At 46.6% G+C, this 11,369-nt stretch overlaps 1 protein-coding gene across 1 annotated transcript; it reads right to left on the bottom strand.

Annotated features, from left to right (window-relative positions):
* Window positions 1-7,813: 7,813 nt before the first annotated feature.
* On the bottom strand, window positions 7,814-10,821 carry LOC104269456 (zinc finger protein 384-like; the record flags this gene model as incomplete). The annotated part of the gene is made up of 3 exons (XM_009869382.1): window positions 7,814-9,595; window positions 9,741-9,899; window positions 10,743-10,821. Coding segments are annotated over 3 exons (514 nt in total), but the record flags the coding sequence as incomplete, so codon positions are not given.
* Between the last annotated feature and the right edge of the window lie 548 nt (window positions 10,822-11,369).

Below are 11,369 nucleotides of genomic sequence, written 5' to 3' on the forward strand. Positions count from 1 at the left end.
CTCCCTCCCGAGGGTAAATACCTGCTGCCCGCATCCCGGCGCCAGCGGAACGGCGTGAGGCTTCTGGAGGCCGCGAACGTCTCTCCTGGCTTCACATAAGTTTCAACAGCCCAGCTGGGCGCTGCCGCCCGATGCAGGGGGGGAGGGGGAGCTGGTGGGGGCACTGCCCCTTCCCCTTCACCGCACAATTCGCCCCCGTTACAAACGTTGCAAACGGCAGCGCTTTGCTGTAAGGTGATTGTGGTACAAGCTTAAGACAGCAAACAAACCAACAGAAATGAGGTTTAACATGGGACCAGGCTTTCTTTTCTCCGTCTTGCCAGACCCACTTGTGTGACCATGTGCACTTCCAAGCGAGGGGCACTGCCCCTTCCCCTTCACCGCACAATTCGCCCCCGTTACAAACGTTGCAAACGGCAGCGCTTTGCTGTAAGGTGATTGTGGTACAAGCTTAAGACAGCAAACAAACCAACAGAAATGAGGTTTAACATGGGACCAGGCTTTCTTTTCTCCGTCTTGCCAGACCCACTTGTGTGACCATGTGCACTTCCAAGCGAGATACCTTCCTGGGCCAGAGCTCAGGAGCCTGCCCAGCCTGTCCTTTGCTAGTGAGGGCACACGGCACCTGTGGCGTTGCTCTTGGCCAAGAGCGTGGGGTCGCACAACAAAGGGAGCGAGACAAAATGACTTCTTTGGGTCCTTAGGGTCTGTAATATTCAGGATGGTTTGAAGAGGTCAGTGTGAATTCCTCCCACGCGGTTCAGGAGGCACCGTGTTTGTTGGACAAACATGACATTTTATCCACCCTTCTCTTGCCCATTCACTTACGCTCTCTTGGGTTTTCTTCCTGATAGTCTCGAGCAACAACTGTCATTGTACAGTCTATGTGCTGCTAGACCCTGGCCATGAGGAGAAGTGACCTGACTTGCCACTTTGTTTTCCTCCCAAAAATCTTCCAAAACAGCATGCCTTTATTTATATGGATATACTGGGATTAAGTCTTCCAGCAGCCTGCGATGCAAGACTGAGAGGCTGTTATAAAAATGAATTGCAGCTGCTTGAACTACCAACCATCTTGCTGTTAAACTATTTGGTTAATTCAGAGATCCTCTGTATTCTGAAGATGCAGTGTTTTCCAGTCCTATAGACATTTAAGTTATTTATGACATATTTTTAATTATTCAAAACACATTTCTTATTCTTTTCAGTTCCCGTGTGAAGCAGCTGGCTTCAGTTAGCTGAACATTATTGTTAAGCCTTTGTTTTTCAAGTACTTTGAAATTCTTGTATAAATTGCTTTACACTCTTAATTAAGGGGAAGGATGTGGCTGTTACATGAAAAAAAAAATCTGCTCCCTAGACCCTGTCACCGTACTAAACCCGAATCCCCCCCACACATCTTCCTTGGAGCTACCAGAGTGAATGAGGCGGATGTTAAGAAACAGGCGTTCTTAGATATCACAAATTTGGTTAAAAGACCTCCTGGGAAATCCATCTTACCCTCCAAGCCAAGCCTAGGGAGATGTCAAAATACTAGACCACTGAGATGGAATGACTGATACAAAAGACAGTGGAAAAAATGAGACACTCGCCTAAAATCTAAATGGTAAGCCTTTAGTAAAGTGTACAACTGTATCTTTAACTTCATCAACTGCCACAATGAAGTTGTAAAACAAAGGGGAGAGGCAGTTTTTTGTACCTGTGTGGTCTCAACAACACCAGAAACTGTTCCAATCAGCACAAACTAGGTCCTAAACTCTGGATCTAGAGCAGTTTGCTGTCTCTCTAGCTCCACTTTCTTCAGACAGCCCGACCGCTGAGTTTCATGGAGAAACGCATTGCTCAGGGTTCCAGAAGCAACCTCACCCACAGATGGAGCATTACCATGGTAGACGAGAGGTGTGGTATTTTGTACTTGTGCAAGTTTAAAGTCCTAGCATGGGCATGGATGATTTTACAGGAAGATGTTTCCCCAACTGGAATACACTCTAGAGGCACATAATGATTTATTTCCCCCCCCCCCCATCTTCGTGTCTCGATACTCGTGGAAACGTTGCAGTAACAAAGCCACACGTGCTAACCCCCGGGGCTGTCACGCACCAACGACCAACCCCAGAGCTCGCGACTTGGGATTATGTTCCAGTGTTCAACCAGTAAATACCTCCTGGGCAGATGAAGGACCTCGACCGATGGGTGGGGGCAACTGCCCCGAAGGCCGGCTGATCTCGCACGGGGAAGCTAAGCAGCCTGCTGAAGGAGCCTAGAGTAGTGGTTCTCAACCTTTATTGATCTACAGGTGCCTCCGTATTTTCCCTTGGAAATGGTCTGCACACCGAATTTAAGCCTCCAGCTTCTCAGTTACCTTACAGGCCTCTTAAATGCTCTCTGAGGACAACAGGGCCAGCGCTTGAGAGGGATCCTCACGCGTAGCCCAGCAGGAGGCCTAAAACTTCAGGGTCTTGTTTGGTTCCCTCTTTGCCGCAGAGGTATACATTGAGCTCTTCTTGCTCTAACATTCTCAGCTCAGAGGTCCCTGCTCTGCGTTTCCTTCCATTCAGGAAAGATTGGACATACCCACACTTCATTCTCACAAAGGTTAAACAGTTGATCTGCAGCACTTGCCCCAAGGTAGTTAACCAGCTTTACAAATGAAAGAGGATGCCAAAGGCCCCACGTTATAGCTGTGTCCCCGTTCCAAAAACGTACCCTATTTCAGCAGCAAAACTAGGCATAGACTCTAGTTCTTTGGTGTCATGATTTCTTTTCTTGCAGTTTTTTTTTTCCATTCATTACATAGACACTACATGAAATCGAAATGTTTGTTGGACCAAGTTACTACATCTCTCTAGTACTTTGGTGTTCTACTATACAGAAACAAGAAACCATGCACACAAATTTAATCTTGTACCTGAAATGACGATTGAACAGGTACCTATCTTGTAGTTAAGGAAGTGTACAGAGCAATTTCATTCAATATTCTGAAACTGCACTAGTAAACTTGGGCAGCTTTTGGGTACATTACCTGCAAAATATTAGAAGAAAATCCTAAACATGATATATATCATTTAGTTGATATAAAGATGATAAAATAATCAATAAAAATATAGAAGACAGGCAGAGTCTCATAATTATATTCTATATTAGGAAGAAAGTCGGATGATGTAGACAAATCCGTGACAGAATGAAACGTTACCTATTGCCAATGAGATTTAGGGAGATGTTTAGTTCTACCCATTAAATAAAACATCCTAGGAGTTGCATAGCTAGAAACTGACAATAACTTTAAAAGAATCATCTGGCAAGCAGATGGAAGCAATGGGCTTTCTTTTCCGAATGACTATGGAGCTCTGAATGTGTTCCAGAAGACCAGCATACACTTTTACTTAAAAGTATTTGAAAAGTAAATGGGATCATCCAGGTTGCTGTAAGCCAGTGAATCTAACACTGGTTTGGCAAAATCACAGTGCAACTGATACAGGTTGCACTCAGCTAAGAGAGACATAATACTATTTGTTTTAACTTAAAGGAAAAGATCTCTTTTAAAGAACTAGGCATCAGTTTATGGCAATGGAAGCTTGGTGACTCAAGACAACCATCTAGGCCTAACGCAACAAGACTCACAACTGAACACTGCAAAGCCTGGTCATTCACAAAGGAAAAAGAAAGGCAGAAGACAAGAACTACATGATGGAGCCAAGCCTTACTATGAGACACCTAAAGCAGCTCAATTTAATTTAGTTGTTTGGAAAGATGAATACAGTGACTTGATCATGGTCTGTAATTTATTACAAAAAAAAAAAAAGTTCTTCTAGCAGAAGACTTTAATGTACTGAACAAAGGCATAACAAAATCCTACAGATTAAAGAAAAAGGAAAAAAAAAGAAAAGAATGGCAGTTTTAATGGCAGTGATAACCAACAAAAACGCTAATAAGGGACATGGTTGACTAACCATAAGGCTTTAAATTATGAAAGTCTTAAATCTTTCTTGAAGATTTAACTGAATTATAGACCAGCAATACTATCATTAGTCATGGCTGAGATTCAGTTACTGTTTGTGGGTGACTTTTCTAAATGATTTCCAGCCTACGTGATGTTTCCTTTTAAAGCAACAATAATTTGCAAAATCCAGCTGAGAACAGAAAACCATTTCAGTAAAGGACAAGCAAAGAAAGTGCTACTGCCTTCCAGAAAAGATACAAGATGCAACCTAATCCAGGGCTCCAGAGACATTGTCAAGTCTTCTTGGTTAGACAGAAACAAATGGATTGGCATCACAAAGAAAATGCAGGGTCAAACAATCCAGGGAGCTGAAGAGGATGGGCCATGGGATCCTGTTAGAGAATCTTCTACTCTCGTGAGTGGGAGGTAAATAATTGAGTGCACAAAGCTGAAAAGCTGCAGATTGTGGAACATGAGGCTTCATCTCAACAGGGCAGAATTTTGTATAGATGCTATATTTTGCATTGCGCAGGTAGCAACTTACTTTTTAAACGTGAAGCACTCTGAATACGTTAAACAGCCTTGGAAATTCAAAGAGGAAGACCTAATCCAAACCCAAATAGGTGACAAAGATAGTAAGGCATCTTCAATTATTTCTTCACTAGCAACAGGGCTCTGGGTAAACAGAGAAGTAAGAAATTCTCACTGATGAGAAATAAAGAGGGCCTAGAATCAAGCGGCATTTCTGAAACTCGATGGGAAAGTCCCTTACTGAAAAATCATTACTTTCTTCCCAAGGACAGTAAAAACTATAGGAGCAGGATCAAGCTGCACAAACACAAGCAATAATACCTTTGAAATAACTGCTAACACAGGAACCATACAGCCTGAAACACATACGAATCCCCATGCTAGGTAGTAGACACCAAGAAGGGGAAGGATAGCAGACATTAGAAAAGAGCACATTAAATCAGGGGCCAGGAAAGGTGATTTCAAGCTCCTTTAATGTATAAAATGAAAAACCACTGCAAGGAATTGTAACTTGTGAGCCATTCCCCAGGGAATTCAACCAGTCGCCAAAATGTTTTTCCAAAAACTGTAGCTTTCTTAATACAAAACACTGCACCTGAAACAAGTCAATTTTTCAGATTTTGTGGTGATAGAAGACAAGATAACTTGAGTGGACCTGTTGAAGCGGGTCCAGAGGAGGGCCACAGAGATGATCAGGGGGCTGGAGCACCTCTCCCATGAGGACAGGCTGAGAGAGTTGGGGCTGTTCAGCCTGGAGAAGAGAAGGCTCTGGGGAGACCTTATAGCGGCCTGTCAGTGCCTGAAGGGGGCCTGCAGGAAAGATGTGGACAATCTTTTTAGCAGGGCCTGTTGCAATAGGACGAGGGGTGATGGTTTTAAACTAAAAGAGGGAAGATTTAAACTAGATATGAGGAAGAAATTTTTCAAAATGAAGGTGGTGAAACACTGGCACAGGTTGCCCAGCGAGGTGGCAGAGGCCTCATCCCTGGAAACAATCAAGGTCAGGCTTGAAGGGGCTCTGAGCAACCTAATTTATTTAAAGATGTCCCTGCTCACTGCAGGGAGGTTGGACTAGATGACCTTTAAAGGTCCCTTCCATCTCAAAATGTTCTATGATACTATGAAACTGGCAGTTTTGTCCTGTTTATATGGAATATGGGCATGCAGAGGGGAGCCACAAGCAGTAATAAACCTTTGCTGAGTCTGTGCTAATTTCCTAGGTGAGCAAAACTATGAACTGAGTTGTCTGTGGGGGAAAAAAGGAGTAAGGCAGAAAAATGTGAATGAAATTCTTCCATAAGAAAAGTTTATTATGTGGCCAAAAAAGCCCCAATTCCACAATCAAGAAAGAGGAAAACTTTTGGTGAAAAAGAAACAGGATGTAGCAAACATATGAAAAGATCAACTTCTGCCCAGTACCTTAGTATCAAAGTAGGAGATTAGATAAAAATGTACATCCTTAGTAGATGTTAAGTCAGCAAAGAAACAGGAGTCCTAAAAGCGTTCACTAACAAGCTCTCTAGTCCATTGATTCTGATTTTAATTAAACTGGGGACATTAGAGGAAATACCTTAAGACGTTCATGAGAGTATTCCCAAAAGACAAATGAAATGACTCAATGTCAAAATTACAGAACAGCGATCAAGATGAAAAATTAGTGAATGAAAAAATAAGACCTCTAACTCAAAGGTTTTATGAAATACAGATTTTGTAGAAAAAAAGAAAAGGAAAACCCCAAACCCTAACTTCAATCTTAGATGACATCACTATACATTTGGTTTAATAAAGGGGACTGCATAGGTGCAACATACTTCAATTTTCGTAAGGCATTGACCTAGCACCAGAAGTCAAAAAGATTTACTGTACATAATCACATACTAAGAGGATTAAGAAATGCCTAGCCTGCAAGTCACAAAAAGAAGCTAATAAAAAGTTGCGCTCAGTGATGCTTTTCAAGTTAGTGTAGGTCAGATGCAATACAGCATTTTCAACCTGGATCTGAAAGTAAAAAATAACAACTGATACAGTTTGCAGGTGACGAAATTGGGCAAGCGGTGAGTAACCTGGTCCATCAGCACGCCAGGTCCATTCACACCAAGTGGATTTCGATACAGCCTCACGTTAAGCAGCTAGAAAAAGAACAATTCAGACCATACCTGTAGGAAGAGGGGAAACGCTACCATGGAAAACCAAGACTTGGGATGATCTCAGGGTCACTCCAGAGAAGCAGCTCAGGTGAGCTCCCATACGATGCTGCGAGAAAAGGGCTAACGCGATCCTCTGCAGACTTAAGGCAAAGGGCAGGGGGGACCTCATCAGGGGCACCAGGGCTTGAACACTCAGTTTGGAAAGGAACGGTTTTTACCAATCTGCTGAAAGATTTGACAAGGTGTAGAGAGGAAAGACAAGAATAATTCATGAGCTGGAGGAAATCCTTTACAGTGGAAGATACAAGGAGTTAGCTCCATCTATTTTGCTTGTCAAAAAGCAGATTGAAAAGTGACATTACAGTGTTTATATACCGGCCCAGGGGAAAAAAGTCCCACTGTGCTCTAAGGCTGTCTGAATCGGCAGGATGGACATATCCAGAACTAGTAACCGGAAGCCAAAGCCAAACAGATCTAAAGGAGAAGTCGGGCTAGATACTTAAACAGTGAGAACACGAATACCTCATCTAAGTCTTCCAACAGAAGGGATTCTCCATGTCCCAGCACCTCAAAATCAAGCCAATTGCGTTTTGTCAACACATATTTCAAATACACATTAGTTCTTGGGAAAAATGGACTGAAACGCCACCTGTGAAATGCGGGAGTCAAGTCACTGAGCTTCTTCTGGCCTAAGCTATGGATCTACAAAACACTCAAACCATTTGCAGCCAACCCTGATGACTTAACACAGAGAAAAACGGTTCTGCCAGAGCACAGAGCTCCTCACTTTCCTTGTGCAAACCGCAAGCGCTGCTCCAAGGCAGGGATGTGCTACCCTCGCGTCCCCCCACACAGCCGGTCGGGACTCACGGCAGCAAGATGTCTTGTGCAGTGGGTCTGGTGCAGAGGGAAGGAACACACATCACAGGGGCAGGGTGCTTGCAGCAGCACCTTCAAGGAGCCTTTTACACCAATTTATTTCTATACAAGATGGTTAAAAAAAAAAAAGCCCCTATTGGTTGTTCATACAGAAGTCTGGGATTCTATAGGCTTTGGGTGGGTGATTGATTTTAAATCCCAACAACACATGCTCTTTCCTTTGCCTTCTCATTCTCTTCCAAGTCAGCCTCCATGATCCAAAGAAACTAACAAGTGACACACAAGACTAGTAGTCATGTGGATCAATTTAAAAAAAAAAGGGGGGGGGAAAGGAGAATTGAAGACGAAGAGAAAGGGAAAAACAAACGAAGATTGAAAATAAAAATTCACCAGGATAATGCGTTTTATAAACACAGAGATAGAAACAGTTACAGCAAGGACAGAGCGGGTCAGGGGTGGGGAATAGATATTTATATATATATATATATATAAATTCAAGGGGCCTTCAGTTTATTCTTGTTGGCTCCCCCTTCTCATTAGATTGGTCTCTCTGTGGGGATCCTCATCCCCTTCTCTCCACTGTCCACCTTTTGGGGAATTCTCTCCCATGACCAGGGTCCAGAAGAGGCCACCACTGCCACGTGAGTCCAGCCCGTCTTGGCAAGAGGGAGCCTGGGAGAGCGCTGTGACGGGAGGGGAGCAGGAGAAGCTAGCCTTTCCCTGCCTCCTGCTGGCTCCGTGAAAAGACTATTCCTCCTCCTCCTTCCCTTTTGGAAACTGGGGGCAGGACAGGCATGTGAGAGTCAGAACTGCTGTTGTTCCGCCTTTTGGGAAAGGGAGAGAAGGGTGACAATTATTTTGGCAGTCTCTTAACCCTCCCTCCAGTTGCTTTTTGGTTTGTTGTTGATGCCTGCAGGCTTTTCTGAGGAGGTGTGGAGATGGAGGGAAAGCAGGAGGGAGAGGAGGAGGAGTACAAGCTGCTAGGACATCATCCACAACGGGCAGGAAGAGCAATGAGCAGGAACCCACATTCCTACAGGGCCTGGGCCATCGTGCTGCTCAGACAGCTGGGAGAGAGAAGCAGCAGCCAGTTCAGACAGACTCCTCTCTATTGCTCTCCACCAGGGGAGGAGAAAGAGTGCAATACTCCACAGCCCTCGGGCAGTGTAGGCACCTGTCCCGCCCAGAGAACATGCCTCACCTCACCTCTCCCCCCTCACTGGCCTCACCTTCCACTGGGGAGAAGGTTTCTCCCATCCAGTCCTTGGGGCAGGACAAGCGACCCCTCCTCCCTTTCAGAAGCAGGAGGGACAGGAATGGATATTTCTCTCTTAGACACTCAAGAAAATCCTCAAAGAACCCCATCCAGCTGTGAACCCTGCCACATTGTTCTGTGGCCTGCTGAAAACATGTGTCCGAGCCCCTGTACGTACAAGGACCGTCTCTCCATCCCATCCACCACACATGTCTCAACACGCACCCCCCCTTCATATGCATCCTACAGTGAGAGAGAAGGCAAAACGGGGGCCTTTCTTTGGGTTTGAAAGGAGGGGCTCTTGCACGAGGACGTGATCCCAGCACAGGAAAGGGGCTCTTGCACAAGGAAGCATCCTCCTACCAGGCAGGCTGTTGCACAGAAGGAGCACCCCCTTGAGACAGGCTGTTGTTCAAGGGGCTGCCATGAACAGGGTTACACGGCCAGAAGAGGCTGTTGCAGGAGGAGAGGCCGGAGACTGTTGCACGAGGAGGGCCGCTGCACAAGCGGTGCCCCTGGGCGCAGGCTATGCACAAGAGGCTTTCTGCTCCCTGGGCTGAGGTCTCTCTAGGAGCTGGAGAGGTGCTCCACTTGGATGGCGCTGGTGCTGACAGTGAGGCAGATGTCCTTGTGATGCTCTGAAGTCTTGTAAGGAGTCAGGTCAAAGGAGCACTGGGGGGGAGGGTTGGGTTGGTTAGTGTCTCCAGAAGGGCCCCCTGCTGCCCCTCCGCCCTGCGGCTGGAAGTGCTGCTGCTGCTGGGAGGCCTGGGCTTGCGCCTGAACCACCTGTTGCTGTGGGTCAGGGATGTTGTGTTTCCGCATGTGCTTCATCAGGTACGTCTCCTGCAACAGGAAGAACAGCGTGAGAGGTGGGGACAGCGTTTGCAAAAACCAAGGCCAACGGGGAGGCACAGATCAGTGCCTGGAGGAGCTACTCCCTGAGAAGTGCGTCCACTTCTGCTACAGCCCAAGGGCAGCAAACACTCACCGAGGTGTAGGCCCGGCTGCAGATGGAGCAGGTGTAGACCTTGGCGTGTTTCACCGTGTGCGTAGCCAGATGCACCTCCAACGAGGCAGCATCCGTGTACGCACGGTGGCAGTTGTGGCACTTGAAAGGTTTGTCTTTGTTGTGCTGCCGTCTGTGGGACTGGGGGGCAGCAGCCATTGGAAGGAAGGAGAAAGCAAGTGCAGGGAAGAAAGCAAATATTAGTACTGGAGAAGGCTTTACCTCTGACACCCCCTTTCAGCTAGGCCCTGCCTGCTGAGGGAGGTAGACCTGGCATCAAGCATAGGAGACAGAGCTTCTCCCTCCAGCCCACCACATCTTCCCCACAGATGCCCCTTCTCCTCAGGCATACTAGGAGTCTGAAGAGTAGAGTGTTCTGAACTCTCCACACAGCTCTTTCCCAGTCCTCTTCTCTCCTGCCTCACTATCTATATGCTCCCCACATCTGCCGCTGTCCTTCAGGGCAGGATCTGCTCTAACTTCTCACAGGCATTTACAGCTCTTTGCCATTTGGCACTCTCTACAGTTCCCCTCCTCCAGGATACTGCAACAGGACACACCACCTCTGTTTCCCTAAATCACTACTCTTATGCTCTCCATTTCACTGCAAAACAAACAAAAACTACCAATCCAGATTTCTTCTGTGTGACAATTAGCAAAATCTGGCCTCAGCTAAGGTAGAAACCGCTGCAAAACAGATGGAAGAAACTTTACCAAGGGTTTACCACTTTCAAGCTGAGTTTACAATTTTACAGTACGTGACTGTTTATGTCTTCTTTGGGTCACCAGTGCCACAAAAGGCAGGAATCTCTCCCCCACGCAGGGTTTCAACTGCTTTTCTGTATTCTTTCACTTTCCTCCCAGCTGCCCCAACTTCTCCACCTCCTCAGGCAAGTAGCCTCTCCTCCCACTTGACAGCAGCCCTTGCCACACCCACTGGTGAGCAGGACAAGCTGAGATTTTAACCCAAGCACAGCCCCTTACCTGCAGGTTGGAAAGCTGGGTGAAAGCCTTTTCACACCCAGGGTGAGCACATTTGTAGGGTCGGTCCCCGGTGTGGATACTGTGGAGGAGGAAGAGCACAAACGGGAGGCAGTGAGCCGGCAGGCAGGGCAGACTGCCAGGGCCTGACGCTGTGATCAGATCTCACAGCCACTCAGGAGAGCAGGGAAGGGGACGATGTTGCCTCCAGATGCTGTTCTATCTGGACAGAGAGCTCTGCCCAGCTCCTGTGTCCAGCTAGAAGTTAGAGAAGACAGGCAGTCAAGGAGATTTCAGTGAGTGACTAGGACTGAGGAGCAAGAGCTTGGCCAGCTTGGCATGTGAGCCACCTGAAAATGGGTTGGACAGGGGTCTGGAGATCCAGGCTCCCTGCTCCAAGCTCAGGGGTCCCACATGACCAAGAGGAGTCTGTTCTCTTGCTTCCGCAGTACCAAGAAAGCAGCTCTGTCCCTTCTCAGGATAGACACTCCAACACCTTTCCCTTTACATTATCAGGCTGGGACCATCTACAGCGTTCATCTGTCCCTGTCCCCCTGCAATGCCAGGAGAAGCTTCCACACACTCAGTCCAACCCCCGTGGTGCCAGGCTGGGATCCCCTACAGCCAATG

The sequence above is a fragment of the Apaloderma vittatum genome, unplaced genomic scaffold, assembly GCF_000703405.1.
Source record: "Apaloderma vittatum isolate BGI_N311 unplaced genomic scaffold, ASM70340v1 scaffold35955, whole genome shotgun sequence".
In the NCBI taxonomy this organism is placed as follows: Eukaryota; Metazoa; Chordata; class Aves; order Trogoniformes; family Trogonidae; genus Apaloderma; species Apaloderma vittatum.